This window comes from Enhydra lutris, unplaced genomic scaffold (assembly GCF_002288905.1).
Source record: "Enhydra lutris kenyoni isolate GAN:26980312 unplaced genomic scaffold, ASM228890v2 scaffoldscaffold22, whole genome shotgun sequence".
Lineage (NCBI taxonomy): Eukaryota > Metazoa > Chordata > Mammalia > Carnivora > Mustelidae > Enhydra > Enhydra lutris.
Window position 1 is genome coordinate 8,069,260 of NW_019154106.1, and position 18,214 is coordinate 8,087,473.

General features: G+C 60.7%; 1 protein-coding gene across 1 annotated transcript in view; it reads left to right on the forward strand.

Annotated features, from left to right (window-relative positions):
* The window catches only part of LOC111150236 (MACRO domain containing 1), a 142,442-nt gene that overhangs the window by 119,164 nt on the left and 5,064 nt on the right, over window positions 1-18,214 (forward strand). Inside the window, 1 exon segment of the mRNA XM_022507661.1 lies at window positions 8,976-9,005. Coding sequence (XP_022363369.1) covers window positions 8,976-9,005 — 30 coding nt within the window.

An 18,214-nucleotide genomic window follows, 5' to 3' on the forward strand; every position in this document is an offset into this window, starting at 1 on the left:
GGGGGGGGGGGGGGGGGGGGGGGGGGGGGGGGGGGGGCCAGCACTGCAGCCTTCAGCAGCCCTAACTTGGAAATCAGACCGATTCAAACCCCGGTTCCCCTGACCCCCCAGCTCTGTGACCTTGGGCAAGTCCTGACATCTTGCCCTGACTCTCTTTCCTCATCTGTAAAGTGGGAAAAATAACAGGGCCCTCTCTTTAGGCTCTGGGGGGAGGGAAAGATGAAAGGATCCACTGGAAACACTTGGCCCAGTGCCTGGCCCAGAGAATTTGCTCGATAAATGCGTTATTAACTATTTTTTGTTTTTCTTTAAAGAGGTCCTGCAGGAGAGTATGGGCAGGGGCTAAAGCCCGTACTCTGCACGATGAGCTAATGGGTGACTCATTTTCTTTTGCTTTTTGTTTATGTATATCATCCAATTTGGGGCATTCGACATGAATTTCTTGTATAACAAAAATCCCAATAAGTAGAAGTCGCCTGGGGACAGGGCATGGAGAATGGGTGTTGAGGGACATTGAGGCTCCAAGGACTTGGGGTCCAGCTTGGGGACAGATGTCTGGGAAGTCGGATCTCGGTGGGGGTGGAGCGGAAGAAACCCAGGCGGAGGGGACTCTCCCACAGCCAGGGCACCTGCTTAGAGCTTGAATAACCAACTGGGTGGCTTTTTCTTTTCTTTTTTTATTTTTTTTCTGGGTGGCTTTTGTAGGCAGAGGTGTCCGGGAGGGCCCCCTGGGGTAGACCGGGGGCTCTGGAACCAAGGGTGGGAGGCAGGAGATGTGGGGCAGGACTGGGGGAGGCCCTTCCATGGCAAAGGGAGGCTGATAAAGGGCCAGTGGGAAAGGGAGACCCTGGAAGGGGGATCCCGGCTGGGTACAGCTCCCAACAAATTTAAGGAATCATAGCGCTCCTCTCAGAGAAGACGGAGTGGGGACTCAGTCCTGAGGGCAGACAGGCTAGATCTCGCTGAGTGGGAAGCTTAGTGGCCCAGGTTCCTGGCAGGCCAAGAGGATTCAAACCCTCTCTCCACCACTCTAATCTGTGTGGCCTTGGGCCCCAGACTTACCTGAGCCTCAGTTTCCCCATCTGTGAAAGGGAGCTGCAGAGACTGCAGGATCTCCACAGCTCTCCCTAGGAGGCTGGTGAGCAAACCTTGGTAGGAAGAAGCTGCTGTTAAGATTATTAATCCAGGGGTGCCTGGGCAGCTCAGTGGGTTAAGCCTCTGCCTTCAGCTCAGGTCGCTCAGGTCGCTCAGGCCATGATCTCAAGGTCCTGGGATCAAGCCCAACATCAAGCTCTCTGGTCAGCAGGGAGTCTGCTTCCCTCCTCTCTCTCTAATAAATAAATAAAATCTTTTAAAGAAATTATTAATCCAGCCCATCAGCAGGCTGACCCCCTTCTCCCTGGCTGACCAGGGACCCCAGCCCCTCATACCCACTGCCACTGTGGAGGCCTGAGAACCTAACAATTTTATAGGCTTTTTTTTTTTTTTTAAAGATTTTATTTATTTATTTGACAGAGATCACAAGTAGATGGAGAGGCAGGCAGAGAGAGAGAGAGAGAGAGGAGGAAGCAGGCTCCCCACTGAGCAGAGAGCCCGATGCGGGACTCGATCCCAGGACCCTGAGATCACGACCCGAGCCGAAGGCAGCGGCCTAACCCACTGAGCCACCCAGGCACCCGAAGATTTCATTTTTAAGTAATCTCTCCACCCAATGTGGGACTCGAATTTACAACCCCGAGATCAAGAGTCGAGCGCTCTTCCGACTGAGCCGGCCAGGCACCCGGTTTTATAGTGATTTTAAACTATATCATCTCTGCGCCACGAGAGCCCAAGACCCCGGGGGCCCAAGATCACAGCTGGGGGGTTCAGGACCAGAACTTGCAAGGCACAAGAATGGTGGCTCCTCCGACTAAGAGCGGGGACCTTGAGCAGCTCACTTTGCTGCTTTGTGCCTCAGTTTCCCCATCTGTCCACAGGGCGGGAAGGGGTGTGTGTCCACACATCAGGCTCCTGCCTCCCAGCCTGGGGAAGGTCTAGGAAGCCTCACATCCCCCACCCCCAGGCAGCCCCACCTAAGAGGACAGTGACCTTGGCCTGGGGGACAGAGTCTGTCAAACACGGCAACTGCTTTCACAGCTTGAGATGCCTTTGAAGTCTCTTGTTTTATCTTCAAAAATTCAGCACATGTCACATTTTATTCCATCTGTGGGACATTTCTAATCTAAAGCGTGTTTTAAACAACTCACCCTCAAGTAACACGGATACCCAGCGCAGGCCTGCAGGAAGTGGGGGCGGGCGACTGCTCTGTGTCCCAAGAACAAAGCCCGCTCCCCTAACCCTCCAGGTGGGGCTAGGGCTACCAGCGGCCTGGTCTGCCGTCACCAGGCACTGTGCCAGCCTTTGGGGTGCCGGGGGGCCATGGGGGCTCACACCCAGGCATGGGGCGGCTGCAACAGTAGTGATGGGACACACACAGGTATTGCGGGGTGCTCCAGGCCTGGGGGGGTCACTTCCATAATGCAATCACCAGCAGGTCCCCTTCTTGTCCACTCTGAGCTGCTCTGGCCCCAGTTGGCTCTGACCTCCTCTCCCACTTCTCTCCCCCAACTCACTCTGCTTCAGCTACAAATGGTCTCTTCCCTCTGCCTCAGGACCTTTGCACAGGCCGTCCCCACCCAGGGGGTGCCCCTCACAGCTGGCTCCTTATGTTCAGCAGATCCTTGACTCCTTCTAGATCACCCCCACCCCACCCCACTCTCACTTACTGGCAGGCCATTCTCTCCTCGCTTCCTAACCTCTGACACAAATGGTAATCTGTGTTCGAGTTCATTCTTGTTCTGTTGTTTCTCTGCCTCCTGGATAATGAGCTCTGTGCCCACAGCGCCTGGCCCAGCTCTGTCCCAGCGCCTGGCATAGAGTAGGGGCTGGATTTGTATTTGTCAAGTGCTAGGAAGCTGAGATCTAGCCTTCTGAGAAAGGGGGAAGGGAGCGGGCCAGGCTGAGGGGCTAGGGTTTTGGGGGAGCAGCCTTCATTCCCCGAGGCTGGCCGGTGGCTGGCAGCTCTGCAGGCACTGAGGGCCAAGACAAGGTATTTGGAGCAGCGGCAGCGGCGGCAGACTCCGCACACCAAGGGGCTGTGACCAGCTCAAAGTCACCGCTGTGCCCGCTCACCAGGGCTCTCCCCGGCCCAGTAACCTGCTCAGCGCTTTCCTTGGGTCACTGGGTCTCCTCTCTGCAGCCCAGCCCCCGCACAACACCCGCTCACCTCCCACACCCTAGCCTGGAGGATGTGTCAGGGAGGAGCTGGATGGCTCCTCTGTGGCCTCCTGCCACTGCCCTTGGACCAGCCCCATCACCTGCACGCCCCCCACCCCCGGTCCTTCCTCCAGAGGGCCCCTCGGGTAGGCTCTTCCACAAGTCCTGATGGCCACAGAGCTGGGCAGACACCAGGGTGGCCTCGCTGAGTGACTCTGGACATAGCCCCTAACCCAGTGTAAATGATTGGCAGTCACCTGCTGTGCACGGAGCTCAGGGCTGGGAGTTGGGGACAAGTATGAATGACACACATAGCACTGACCTGGGAGGTAAGGGGGCTGGAGGCAGTGATCTGTGGCCCGCAGGAGCCGAGGTGGGTAGCTGGGTGTGCCCCTCAAGGCTGGCTCTCAGGGTGGGGGGTGTACAGGGTCTCCTCTAAAGAGGCAGTAGCCCATGCAAAGGCCCTGGGGCTGGAGGAAATGGAGCTACTTTGAGGACCCAGAGTGTGGCCCATGGGGAGATGAGGGGAAGGGGAGGAGGAGAGGAGCCAGTGGGCCCCAGGCTGGGCCCCATTCTTCATCCTGAGAGCACAGGGGAGCTTTGGGAGGGTTTCATCAGGAAACCAGGATAAAACAGGAGATGCTCAAATTTGCATTATGAGAACATAGTGCTCTATGGCTCGGCTCTCTCATCTGTAAAATGGGTCAGTAACATGCCTTCCACACAGGGTAAGGGTTAAAGAAGTCAGAGCAAGGGGCGCCTGGGTGGCTCAGTGGGTTAAAACCTCTGCCTTCGGCTCAGGTCATGATCCCAGGGACCTGGGATTGAGCCCTGCATTGGGCTCTGTGCTCAGTGGGGAGCCTGCTTCCCCCTCTCTCTCTGCCTGCCTCTCTGCCTACTTGTGATCTCTGTCAAATAAATAAATAAAATCTTTAAAAAAAAAAAAAAAAGAAGTCAGAGCAAGTCTGAGCTTACCCGGCACTTCTGCCATTGTGGGCCCTTTTTCTATCAAAATATATTAGAGGATCACTTAACCACATAAAACAATTAATAACAAACATAAAAAAAATGTATGTTAGAAGCTGATTTTATGAGTTTGTTGGCATAAAGACAAAATGTATTAACATTATATACAGAAAATAACTTCAGACTCAAAGTTCATTTACTCTTCTGATTTTGTTTTTAATATTTTTAAAGATTTATTTATTTATTAGAGAGAGAGAGTGTGAGCTCGCACAGGAGCAGAAGGGGGAGAATCTGAGACAGACACACCAGTCAGCGGGGGCCAGACTTGGTCCCATGACCCTGAGATCCTGACCTGAGCAGAACCCAAGAGTAGGACATTGGACCAGCTGAGCCACCCAGGCACCCCTCACCCCTCCTCTTCTGATCTGAAAAGAAATTACATTTTCATGGGTCCCTAAAAATATCATGGGCTCTGGCCCATGCCCGCTATGCACTGCCTGGCCCTCAAAGTGAGGGCCATTCTTTTCACTAGGGGCTGCCTGGCAGGGGCAGGAGGGGTGGGTGGCAGGGCGGGGGTGGTCAGAAGAGGAAGAGGTGTCTGTGTGCCTCAGAGCCTCCCTTTGGCCCCCCACCGGCTCCTCCCCCAGCACCCAGCTCCAGTGCCCTGGCTCTGTCCATGCCAGCCCGCCCCTCCCCCCAGCCTGCAGAGCTCCTTCCCCAACCCCTGCAGTTCCTCATTCTGCCCCAGGAAATGCTCAGACTCCTTAGGCCCCCTGCTGTGCCCCTCCCCTGCAGGCCTCTCCTTTTCTCTGAAGCTGTGCTATTGCCTCCCTCCTCCAGCCTCAGCTCAAATACCACCTCCTCCAGGAAGCCCTCCCAGCTGCCAGGCCTCACCAGATCTTGTCCCTCCCTTGCCTACCCTTTAGGCCTGGGAGCTCCTGAGGCCCAGGGACTGGGTCTTTTTCATCTCTTTGTACTTGGTGGCTCGTGGCAAACGTCAGCAACCAATTAAAATGCTTCAGGTTGAGAATGAAGAAGGGGCCAGCCAGGTCTGTCTGCCTTCGCCCGGGGCCTCCTCTGACCTGTAATGACAGTGGCCAAGCCTTCCGGGTCTGGCCTTCTCCCTTTCCAAGCACAGTGACCACACGCCAGGCCCTGACGCGGTGGGCTGGATGCTGGGGCCCAAACTGGGGAGCAACTCCACCCTGACCCCCCCCCGGGGGGCACAACTGCTGGGGGGCAGGGGACGGGGCTGGGGCCCTTGGGGGAGGTGCCCTGGGCCTGAGAAGGTGTGAAGCGGGCAAAGGGTGGAACGAAAGCATGGGCAAGTGCCCTGCATGAGGGGCAGGTGGGGGGGGGCAGGGAGGGGCAGGCAGAATATATGGAGGAGGGGGTGATGTCCCCCGGGACCCTCAGCCCCTAGCCCGGTGGGCCCCTGTCAGGGGACAGAGGATTTGGCAGTGACTGGCATCAAGGGGTGTGGACCTCATTTCCACCCCAAGGTCACGGGCTCAGTGCGGAGGCTCAGAGCCAGTTAATGACGCCCCATGGAGCATGGTGCATGCGTGTCTGTGAGTGGGGGATGGGGCAGGGCTGGGACACCTCACCTTGCCGTGGGGACCCGTAAGCAGACAGGGTGGCAGCCCTGGGGAAAGGCACCCCCAGCCCCCAGGGTGCATGCTGTGGCCTGGGAACCGCCACCCCCTACCTCACCCTCACCAAAGCCAGAGCAGGCCTCATGCCCCTTCCCCAAGTCCCAGGGCAATGCCACTCAGGAGCTCAGAGACCCCTGCTTCGATGGGCCATATTGGGGTCCCTGGGGTGGGGCCAGGTCACGACCCCTGGCTTCAGCTGGAAGCCCTGTGCTTGTCTCCGCAGCTCGCACTCACCCACCACCATGTCTCAGCAAGCAGGCGTTGGGAGCACACAGGGAGCGTGTGGGGTCAAGAAGGATGATGGTTGGGGCGTCCGGCTGGCTCCGTCAGTGGAGCCTGCAGCTCTTGCTCTCAGGGTTGTGAGTTCGAGTCCCACATTGGGTGTAGAGATTACTTTAAAAAATTAAATATTTAAAAAGAAACAGAAAGAGAAGGCATGCTGACAACCAGCCATCCTGGGTCAGAGGCCTCCCCTCCCTTCCCCATCCCTCTGTGAACCTGCTTTCTCATCTGAAAAATGGGCTCATGACCAGTTGTGGTTTAGAACTGAAGGGAGCATGGTGGGGACGGTGGGAGGAGGAGGAGCCGGAGACTGTCAGCCTAGTGGGCTGGAGGAAGGGGACACGCAGGCCAGCCTCATACGTGGGACACTCACTGAGCCTGGGGACAAGCTGGTGACCAGATCCTCTGGGTAGCCCAAGACCGACACCCAGCGCCTGCCTGTTCCCACCTGGGACAGGTGACACGACCCTGGCCACCTGCTTGCCCTTCTTCAGGCTCAGCCTGGTGAAATCCTTTCAGCCCTGGTGAAGTCCCCCGGCTCACCTCCCCCCTCAGCCCTCCGGTGCTCCTGGCCTGGTGGACATCGGGGCAGTTCACCCCATCCCCGACCTGGGCAGACCAACACGTGGTGGGGTTCGAGGGAAACCAGGCGGCGGTAGGTAGGTCCCTTCCAACAGGGGCCTGCAGAATGGCAGGTCAGCGCCCCTTCCCCTCCCGCCCCTTCGAGGCTCGCTGCCAACACATTTGGCACCGAGTCCCCCTGTGAGCGGGAGCCAGCTCATTTGCGGCCGGTGTTAATTAAGAGAGAGAGGTGACGGGGGGGGGTGGGGGAGGTGGGGAAAGGCCATGGAGGGCAGCTTCCAACAGATGCCAGGACTGCTCTGGGCCAACCCCAGATGCCCAGGCCTCCCTTGCTGGCTCTAGGGCAGGGCTGTCCCCAGGTCCAGCCCCCTCTCACTGCAGCCCGACCCTTGGGGTGGGGTTGGGGTCGGGGGGCAGGTCCAGACTGCGTCTGAAGGGCTGCAGTGTGGAAGAGTCGGGCCCAGGCCCGGCCGGAGTTGGGGGGGCGGCGGTGAGCCTCCCTGCGCTGCCCTCGAGGTCAGCCTGCCTTATAGCTTGGCTACAGTCAGACCCGGTTCATGTCCTACCACCACCACGATGCCCCTCAGCCCCCCAGCCTCAGGCTTCTCATCTGTAAAATGGGAGCCTCGCACCCCCATGGCACACTGTTGGGATTGTTAAATGGGATCATGTGTGCAAAGCACTCAGTCTGTGCCTGGCCGAGGGTCCTCACCGCCCACCGGGATGGAGCTTTCCGGGGGCCCCAGCGTCCTCCGGGGCCCTGTAGGAGCCCGCCTGCCCGCATCTGCCTGGCGGTCCCCGCCTGGTCCTCCTCGTGCCGGGGCTCCGGGTCCCAGCCGCCTCCCGGCCTGCTCAGCCGGCCTTCCTCCCGCCTTCCCCGCAGCCCCCCAGCCCTGCTGTGGGAGCACCCGGCCTCTCCTTGCCTCTCCATCTTAATTAGCTGCTTGTATTAATCTCGCAAGTAACGTGGCAACTTGCAGCCCTGGGTTTTCGGGCTGTGGAATTAATTATTCCCCAAGCGAAGAGCTGTCAGCTCTGGGAGACCAGGCGCTCGGAGCCGCCCGACACCACTTAGCAGGGTCCACAGTGTCTGCACGGAACCCCAGGCGCAAGGACGGGTCTGCCCCGAAGGGGCCCCCACTCCTGGCCCCAGGCTCTGCTCCCTGTGCTCCTCCCACAGAGGGGCGGCACCGGGACCCCAGAAGGTAGTTGGGGTGCGGGAGCTGTGGAGGAGCAGCAGGCCCCACCTGGGAGCCCGGACGCCGGGGTCCAGAGGAGTCGAGGCACAGTGGGTCCCCCACCTGGGCAGCACCTGTCTGTCTCGCCCGTCACTTCCCCTCACTGGCCCCAGCAGTGAGCGCCGGGGTAGCTGCGAGGCCAGGAGCCGGAGCCCGGCTGGTGAGGGGCCCTGACGTGCGGCAGAGCGGCTGCCAGCTTCGCTCCGCCCTCCCGTCAGCCCCATGGAGAAGCAGGAGGGGGCTGCAGGCCAGGCAGAGCGAGACGGACAGGTCAGCCCCAGCGGCCTGGCCCCGGGGAGGGGCCTGGAGCTGAGGACCCCTCTCTCTGCCTTGGCCTTCACGCCGACCCTGGGAGATTCCCTGGGGGGAAACTGAGGCACGGAGCAAGGTGGCTCTAGTCGGCCATTTGTTGAACCAGCTTCGGTTCCAGTCCCAGGGCTCTGCGCCCTCTCCGTGCTGCCCCGGGATGGGTGTTGGGTGCCCCAGCCCTGGTTCACGGGCTCATGTTCTTACCCCCACCCCTCCCCCCTCCCCACCCCCACACGCGTTCCCTGGGCAGTACTCAGCACAGGTGCACAGAGTTTTCTAGTGGCTTCCAGCTGTGTCCCGTGAGCTCCAAGGCCAGGGACCAGGCCTGGCACAGATGGGCCTCTCGAGATGCTGGGTCACCAGAGTGAATGCATGAAAGGGTACACATGGCCACAGGTCTGCGGCTGCTCCAGACCCCGCACAGGGCTGTTTCCGGGGTGAGCAGCTGGGCCCCCGCCACCCTGCAAACCCCAGGCCCAGCAGGAGCCTCAGCAGGAGAGGGAGACCCCTCCTCCCCCTTCTCGGCCCCTGCCTCAGAGAAAATCCTGGACCCAGAGTCTGAAACCCCCGGGGCCCCGGCCTGCTGCTCAGGCCCAGCTGCTAGCCCCCCACCTCCCCTCTCCACAAGCTGCTGGCCCACCAGCTACTCCCCAGCTGACTGGCCTTTCTCTCTCTCTCTCTCTTACAGCCAACAGCTCCCTGCTCGGAGGCGGCGGCGGTAAGTGGGTCTTCTGTGGCTGGGGGTGTGGGGGGTGTGGGGGGGGTGTAGAGGGGTACATGGGCCTGGGGGTTGGGTTCCTGAAATCTCTCCTTGCGTGGCTGCTTCTCTCCTCTGGGCCTCCTTGCCCATCATGCCCAGCCTGCCCCCCACAGCCCTCTCCATCACCCCTACTGTGCGCCTACCCCCATTTCTCCAACTCTGACCTTTTCTGACACCCACTCCCTTGGCCAAGCCTGGCCTGCCATTGCTGGGGACAAAGCCAGAGCCCTGGATGGCGGGCCTGGCCCCACTCGCTACGGGAGGACCCAGCAGGTCCCCAGGCTCTGAAGAGAGAGGCCTCCTGGTCTGCAACTAGGGGGCTGGGGGCCGCAGCGTGGCCGGACACGTGAGGGTTAAAGAGACGAGGCCTATGACTAGAGGCTGCAGGTGTGGGAGGGAAAGCCCAGCCCTTCGGCTACAGTTTTCCCACCTCTGCCCCACTCTACCACGACCTCGGAGGGCGACCCTACAGCCAGGAGAAGGCCTCTCGAAGTCGGGGAGCGCTCTGCGGGCTGTGAGGCCCCCCCAGAAGGCGCGTGTGTGTTCACTGTGGCTCCCCACCACCAAGCAGGGGCTCCAGCAGCGCCAGGTGGGCAAGTTGGGAGGGGCAGGGTGGGCCCAGCCTGCAGGGACGCGGCCTACATGCTTGGCAGCGTGTGGCCAAGGTGGGCCCAGTCCCTGTGCCTCCCTCCCCCACCCCATGCCCGCCTCCCCTGGTGAGCCCTGCCCGGGCAGGCCACACCAGCCCCTGGTCCCCGGGCCCCTCAGTCCCCACCGGTTGGGCCGCCCGCTGTCAGCACAGGCCGCAGCATGATTGGTGAGCTGGGGGGCAAGGGTTAATGCGCCGTCGGATAAATCCCGGGGGCCGTGTTTACAACAGCAGTGGCGGGGCCCAGGCCAGGTTTTAAAAGGGGGAAAAATAAAAGGGGCATTGAGGTCAGGAATAAATAAGAACAGTGCTAAGAGCTGTCAGTGACCAGCCAGGATGCAGGACGAGTGGCGGGGGGTCTGTTTGTGGCTAGAGAGCTTTTCCCTTCCTCCCCCGCTTCTCCCCCACTGTCCCTGTGGAGGTCACAGCTATCCCGGAGGCCTCACGAGTGCCAGGCTTCACTGGGGCCTGTCCCTTTTGCAGGACTCGGGGGCTGTCGCTGATTTGCCACCTACCGTGCTCTGCCTTCAGACATCCCTCTCCTTTGCGTGTTCATTCATCCCCCCAGGGACTGAGCACCTAGCACCCACGGCGTGCTGGGCCCTGAGCAGGGTGCCGGACCAGAGGGGCCTGGTCCCTGCCCTCCCCGAGCTCACACGTGCTCTGTGGGATGGGGAAGCAGGGCTCTTGGAAGGAGGTGGCGCCTACACAGGGACCTGAGGGGTGGCTGGAAGGCAGCCAGCAAAGAGTCACGGGAAGGGTGTGCTGTCCAGAGGGAACAGCACAGGGGAAGCCCAGAGTGAGGGAAAACATGGGGCATTTGGGGAGACTCAGAAGATTGGAGCCGTCGCAGCCCCCCAAGGGGAGAGGAGGCCGGAGCCTCCCGGAGCCCGTGGGGAGCTGGAGTTGTAGCCGTGCCGTTCTGGGAGACAAAAGACCACAGAAAGGTGTGGGCCTTTTAAATCCTAAGTCAGGTCATTGCCCCTCTTCTGCTCAAAACTCTGCCAGGGCTCTCCCCTCACTCAGAGCCAAGGCCAAGTTCTTAGGGCCCCAGCCACCTGCCAGACTCCCTGCCACTGGCCAGCCCTAGCCTTCCGTGCTACCCCTGCCCCAGGCCTGCGCACCGGCTGTCCCCTCGCCTCGGAACCCTCTTCCCCAGCTGCGGCCTGCGGCCTCTCCCTTTGCCTCTGGCCAGGTTTCTGGGCTCGCCACCCTCTCGGGGCGGCCCTCCCTGACCCTCACTGAAACCGCAGCTGCCTGTGCCTACCGCCGCCGCTGCAGCCTGCCTTCCCTACCCCAGCCCACCCCGGAGCTGCTGTCTCCCAGCGCCCCCCCATGCCCTGTAACTCACTTGTCTCTGTCACTGCTGATTGGCTCTCACCCCTCTGAGAACAAAGCTCCGGAGGGCACTGCTGGGTCTCCAGCCCCTAGACCTGGGTCTGACGCCTATGGCAGGTGCACAGGGTTGTAGAGTGAATGAATGAATGTCTGCAGACAGGCAGGGATGGCCCCACGCGTTCCTCAAAGGACTTGCTGGGGAGGGCAGTGGGAGCCACTGAGGGTTTCAGCTGGGCAGGGAGGGGCTCAGCTGTGGCCTGGCGACCTCCCTCTGAGAGGTCAAAGAGCACCTGCTCTGGCCAGACTGAGTGGGGAGGTAGGGAGGGGTCCTCCAGCTCCCCTTCCAGCAGCACTGAGGAGGAGAGGAGGCAGAGCTGGCCCCAGGGGCTGCCTGCCTGCGGCAGAGATGGATGGGGTGGGCCAGGACCCAGGAGGAAGTGGGCCTGGAGTCCAGCCTTTTAACACCGGCCGAGATTTATGGAGCCGCCACGAGAGCTCGCTGGGGCTGTCACTCTGCTAATGTGATTGGAACAAGGTGGAGGTGGCAGGGAGGGGACTGCGATAGGGGCGACGCCAGGGCTTGGGGGCCTGGAGCCTGCCTAGGGCTGGAGCCCAGACGGTCCCAGCCCTCTGAGATGTCCTCCGCCCTTGTGCCTGCCACCTGTGCCCCCCGCTGCTCTATCCAGCCTTAACCTCCCCCTGACTGCCCGGGTGGGAGCCATGGGCAGCAGGAGCCAGGGACTCGGTGGCCCAGGTCCCCACCTTGCTCTACCCAGACCCCGTATCTGTCTTCCCGTGGGGTCATCTAAGGTTTCTCCCTCTCTTCCTGCATCCAACCCCATGGGGGTTCAGTCTCTGCTCACTCCCCGCCCTCCTATCACCCCCCATCCACCTGCCCCCCACCTCTCCATCTACCCCTGCCACCCACCAATCTACCCCCAACTCCTCTATCTACCCCCCCACCCATCTGTCTTCCTTCCCCATCAACCACGTACCTCCCACCCACCTGTCCACCCACCTACACTGTCAGCACCCCCATCCCCCTGCCCCCCATCCACGCAAGCATCAGGCAAGGGTGGCCTGCCCTGGCCCCTCTGAGTTGGGCTGCAGGCCCCAGCCGACCCTTTCCCCCTGCTCTGTGGCTTTTTCCAGATCACAGATTCCCCTTTTATTTATTTATTTATTTATTTTTTTAAAAGATTTTATTTATTTATCTGACAGAGAGAGATCACAAGCAGGCAGAGAGGCAGGTAGAGAGAGAGGAGGAAGCAGGCTCCCTGCTGAGCAGAGAGCCCAATGCGGGGCTCGATCCCAGGACCCTGAGATCATGACCTGAGCCGAAGGCAGCGGCTTAACCCACTGAGCCACCCAGGCGCCCCCAGATTCCCCTTTTAGTGGAGGGCATTATTTCATGTTCGGTCTTATCGCTTGTCTCTCCACTAGAGCACACAAGATCGCACTCTCCTCGGGACTGGGTTCTAGGGGGTTCCAAGCCCATTTATGGGAAGGCTGTCGCACTCTCTGTATGTGGGGCCCTTTCCCGAGAGCCAGCAGAGAGCCGAGCTGGCACACAGGTCCCACAGCCCTGCCCTGGGGTGGTGGGGAGGAAAGGGACAGCAGGCAGGAATGGGGGGAGGTAGAGTTGGGGGGTGGGGACAGCAATGACTCAGGAGGAGGCCTGGGGCCTGGCCTGCAGGGCTTTGGTGAAGGGAGCCCAGTGAGTCTCTGGGAACCCCCCCCGACTCTGCCCTCACCCTCATTCCTCTCCAGGGCTCTCTCTGAGTGTGGGTGGCGGTGGGGACTCAGGGCTCCTTGGCTTTGCCTTCAGAGAGACCCAGTTTGGTAGGAGGCTGCCCAGCAGAGGGTGCATCTGATTCAGGCCCTGAAGGGTGAATAGGAGTTCGATGCGCAAGGAGGCGTGGAGAGGCGCCTCGGAGCTCTGGCAGGTGCACTGGGGAGACTGGGTGTGCTAGGCCCACCTACCCACTAGACCCTCAGTCCCCGGACCACGGGAGGCCACGCCTGCTTCCCCGCCTCCTTCCTGGAGAGACTTTCACTGGCTCGATAAACATTTTTTTTTTTTAAAAAACAGACCGCTCAGGCGCCTGGGTGGCTCAGTGGGTTAAGCCGCTGCCTTCGGCTCGGGTCATGATCTCAGGGTCCTGGGATCGAGTCCCACATCGGGCTCTCTGCTCAGCAGGGGGCCTGCTTCCCTCCCTCTCTCTGCCTGCCTCTCTGTCTACTTGTGATCTCTCTCTGTCAAATAAATAAATAAAATCTTTAAAAAAAAAAAAAAGAAAAAACAGACCGCTCTCCTATTGTATGGTAAGAAGGGAGGCGGGCCCTAAATCAGGATGGGAATCGACAGGGCCCTGACGCGTGTCTCTCCTGTTTATTAGGACTGAAATGTTTACTCGGCGATAAGGAGCCGGCTTTCTTGCGGAGATTTGTGCGCTCTTTTTCAATTACCCCTCGTCTTTCTCTGCCACTTTTGCACTAAAGGGATAATAAATGTATCAGAGCGTTTCAATTATTCATCTAAATCATGACTGCGCCTGCCACGGCCAAGCTTTAGTGACAGATTAATTCAGGGCCGCCTTCTGCTCACGCAGCCGCCATCTCTGCTCTCTCCTGGCCGGCTCCCCGAAGGGCTGGTCCCCTCCGTGCACGCTCACTGCCAACAAGAGCTCAGTGGCCCCAGCAAATCGGCAGTGGCCAGCCCCGGCCCCACTGCGGCCCAGCTGCCCACCTTCCCGCCCGCTGAGCCCTGTGCAGCCCCAGTTCCTGTGCCCACACCTGACCCTGGGCACATGGCTCCTACAGCCCCCTGTCCTGGCACAGGGCCTTTGCATGTGCTGCTCCTGGACCTAAGGCTCCTCTGCCCTCCCACCACAACCGTCCTGCCTCCTTACCTTGATGGCAGGGCAGCCCCTCCCACCCCCCCCTCTGTCCTGCTCCATTTACTAAGGGCTCCCCACGCCCTGCCACCGTCCTGGGTGTGAGCACACAGCAGCCCCAGCACCTCGTGGACTGGCATTCTATTACCCGTGGTGATCAGACTCCCATTTGTGTGGTTATTTAAGTACCAAATACCTCCCTGTCAGACTCTGCTCCGACGGGACATGCACGGGGTGTCTGTCTATCCACCTCCTGGCCAAGGTTAGGTGCTCAGGGCAGACCTGTGTGCAGACCAGCTGTGCCCAGGGGCCCCGCTCACCCAGCCTGGGCACCTGTGTACGTGTTCACAGCCCAGCCCTGGCCCCCTGCGGCGGCCCCTCGGCTTGAGGAAAGCCCACCACGCTGGGGCCCACCTTTTCTCCTCACCACACTGAGGCCCTGGCCTGGGCTGTGGCCCCACCTCCTTCCCTCTCTCCTTCTCTCTCCTATCTCTCACTTTTTCTTCCTGTCTCTGTCTCTCTGCTTCTGTCTCTGCCTATCTCTACCTCTATCTTTCTCTGTCTCTGCCCCTCTCTCTCTTTCTGTCTTTGCCTCTGTCGCTGTGTCTCTGTGTCTCTTTCTTTCTCTGTCTCTGTCTCTCTGTCTCTGTCTCTGTCTGTCCTTCTCTGCCTCTGCCCTTGCTTGCCCTTCCTGCTCTGTCTCTGTCTCTCCCAGCCACAAGGCATCTCTGGCCCGCTCCCCATTTCTCTCGCTCATGTGCCCACTCTCCATTTCTCATCCTCTCGCTCTCTCTTCCTCCTCCTTGCTCTCTCCCTGCTCCCGCTGGCTCTCCTCTGCTCAGCGCCAGGCAGGCCCTAGGGGATTAGCAAAGCCTCGGATGGGAGCTTCCAAGCTTCATCAGGGCCTCCACTTCTGCCCAGTGGCTGCTCAAGGCCATAGTCACGGCAGGGCACAGTGGGCAGATGGGGTGGCCTCTGTACCCTGCCTGAAGGGGGCTGGACTCAGAGGAAGTAGGGGCCCCAAGCCCTGAGCACCCAGTCCCCAAACTAGTCTGGAGCCCCGCTGTGTGCCAGGTGGGGGTTGGGGGAGAGGCTGGTGTGTGGGGGGGTGGGCCTCTGGCCTGAGCCCAGCAAACCCCCCGCAGGAGCATTCCATGGGGAACAGCAACCCCCCCACACCCCCACACTCAGAGGCTGTCCCAGGCCATGCACTGCCCCTGCTCAAATTTCTCAGGGCTGCCATGGAAGCAGTTCTAGCTGCTTCTACCAGTCCCACAGATGCAGCCCTCCCCGCCCCCTTCCCCCACCTCCCACTCCTCCAGCTTTCCAAAGCCGATTCTTTCTCATCACTCAGGGCTCTGTTCAGATGCCACCTCCTCAGGGGAGCCCTCCCAACTGCGCACAGGGCCTGCCCGCTCCCACCCCCTTTCCCTCTTGTCCAGCTCCATCTTCTCCCGCTTCAGGGCTTGCAGTGAGGTAGAGCCCCCCCCCCAACCCCGTCCCCTCCCTGCATGGGGCCAGCACCGGGCAGCCCCCGCCCCCATCGCCCCAGAGCTGGGAACGTGGGAGAGATGCAGAGGCCAGTCATCTCAGGGGGAAGGCTGGAGGGGACCCCAGCCTCGCTCAGGGTGGAAGACTTCATTTCGTGGACTTGTGGAGGCCGTGGGAGGTTGTAGGGGTGAGGGAGTGACGTGTCCTTCCCCAAGAAAAGACACCAGGCGTCCCCGCCCCAGCCCAGATGGCGATGGCAGCATGAGCAGAAGCCTGCCTGTACTGAGCGCTCAGGGTGTGGAGCCGGGCCTCATGGAGCCTCTCCTGCAGGATCCCAGGGACCCTCAGCACAGCGCCGGGGTTTGGGGGTTCCGCTAACTGCTCCACTTTGCAGATGACAACACTGAGGCACTGGGTCCTTGGAGGGAACTGTGCTCCCCACTCCTAGCCCTCCACAGGCCTCCTCCCTGGGTAGGAGGGACAGGAGGATTCAGGCCCCCCAACCCAGTGGGGACTCTAGCAGAGGCCTCCAGGGCCCGCACCCCACCCTCAGCGGGCAAGATGCTGCCAGGCCCCTTCCTGCAGCTGCCATGGGGATTTTAATAACGGGAGTGATTTTTGCATGATGAATGAGGTGCCGCCATTGTGTATGTAATGAAGCCTAATGTTTCCAAATGCCCATTTAAGGAGTTGATCTCACCCGGTAATGAACTTCCCATCACATCTTGGAGCTCTTGTCCATCCATCTTCTCCCTGGGGTGCCCACCCGCCTTGGCACCACAAGGGTGGGGTCTGGCCAAGGTGGGCTCTGTCTCCCCCAATAGGCCAAGCCTCACAGAGCAGGGGCCAGTGCGGGGTTGTCGATCCAGGGAGCGGGGCTGTGGGCAGAGGCCAGAGGTGGTTCTGGCAATGGGCATCCCATGGGGTCATGGCTCCTGAGGCTCAGCTGGGGCCCAGGAGGAGACTGGAGGCCAGAGATGGAGAGTGTAGGCTGGACAGAGGGAGGAGGGGGCACAGTGCCCCCGGGCTAGGTCATTTCTCCGGGCTTTCTGGCTCGGCTTGTCCTCCTCAGGGTCTGGGGCTTAGAGACATCCCAGAGGTTTAGGCATCTGTCCCTGACTCCACTGGTACCCTCTTGGGGACTCAGTTTCCCCAGCCATTCAGTCGTCTCAGCCCTGGCCTTTGGGATCTCTCTGGAGGTGGTGGGGGCCCGGGGAGCCACTGAAGGCTGGACCCAGGCTGGTTGTGGGGGGCCTCTCCTCAGGCTGGGCTCCCAGCCCTGGGACCTTCAGGGGGAGGTGTCTGGGTGGGGAGTGGTCCCTACGGCCCAGACCCAGGTGGCTTCCTGCCCTGCGCTCAAGAGGCGCGCCCCTCCCCCAGCCCTCTCTGCCCAGGGCTTTCTCAGTGACATCTCCAACCAGCAGCGCATCTGTCCCTGGAGCAAAAGAGGCCCCCAAGAGCCTGCTGGGCAGAGCAGCCTTCTGCCTACAGGGTGGGTGACTGGGCCTAGGTCTCCCCCGCCCCACCTGGAAGACAAGTGACCCAGGGGGACCATGTGAGAAAGTGCAGGGCATTTTGATGCCGTCTCCCACTGAATCCTCATGCCAAATGGGGAAGGAGGTCCTGTTACCTGGTAGAGTGGGGAGACGGAGGCACAGGGAGGGGAAGCGACTTGCCCAAAGCCATCAGCAGGCTTGTAGGTGAGATTTCTGGGAAAAGAAATCCCAGAACGGGGCACACAGGGGACCAGACCCACAGGGCAGCGGGGGAAATGGGGGAGTGGGGGGTCCGGCCCAGGGCCTGGGGTCTCTTGCCCCCTGGCAGGGACATAGCTGCCCCCCTCTCCCCCAGGCCACAGGCAGCCTCCTGTTCCTGTAAATAATTAATTAGCCACTGCTTGCTTGTTTGTTTAGCGTGAGGAATGCTCCCCCACTGAGACGCATTTATTGCTGAATAAATTTAAATATCTAATCTTCCCTTCATGAATATTACAGCACCCTAATAGCGGCCAACCTCTCCTAAGCACCTTGGCAAATGGCCCCCACAGGACCCTGCCTGCCGTCAGCCTCTGTGGGCTCTGGGAGGGTCTGGCTCCAGCCCCTGCCCACTCCTGGGGCCCTCCTGACCCCCTCCAACCTCCTAGGAAGGGGCAGGGTGTGAGCTGAGCACCCCCCAGGCCCCTTGCAGGTGCGGAGGCCACACAGCGGGGTGGAGGGGGGCGGGTTGGGGGAACCCAGGAGGGCTGTGGTGGGCTCCGCAGGGGGCTGCAGAAGGGCCAGGAAGGGCAGGGTGGAAGATGGGGGGGGTGGGGGGACAGACAGGGCCCCCAGACCCCATCTGACGCGCTCAGGCCAGGACAGAAGAGGTCCAGGAGGCAGGTGGACGATCTCCAAGGCAGCCTTGCTGGACAGAGGTGGCTGATGGGCAGCCGCATGGGGGGCGCTGAGACCCCCCAACCACGGGGCAACCAGAGCCCCAGTCTCTCCGTTGGGAAGGTGATGTGTTAATGTGAAGAGGGGGACAGGGGCCCCACTGCAGGAAAGAGCGGTGTGCAGACAGCAGACTGAGTTTGGGCGAGGAGGGAGGGGGAGCCAGGATGGGAGGGAGGTTTGGGGGCTTTGCGGAGAAAGCCTTCTGTGTTCCTAGAGGAAGTAGAGCAGTCCAGCTGTGTGACCCTGGGCAAGTCTTTCATCTTCTCTGTGCCTCCTGTCGTCTTCTGTAAAGCAGGGAAAATAGTAACACTTCCTAGGGTGGCTGGCAGGACCGACAAGGGGGGATGTGACCCGCTGAGC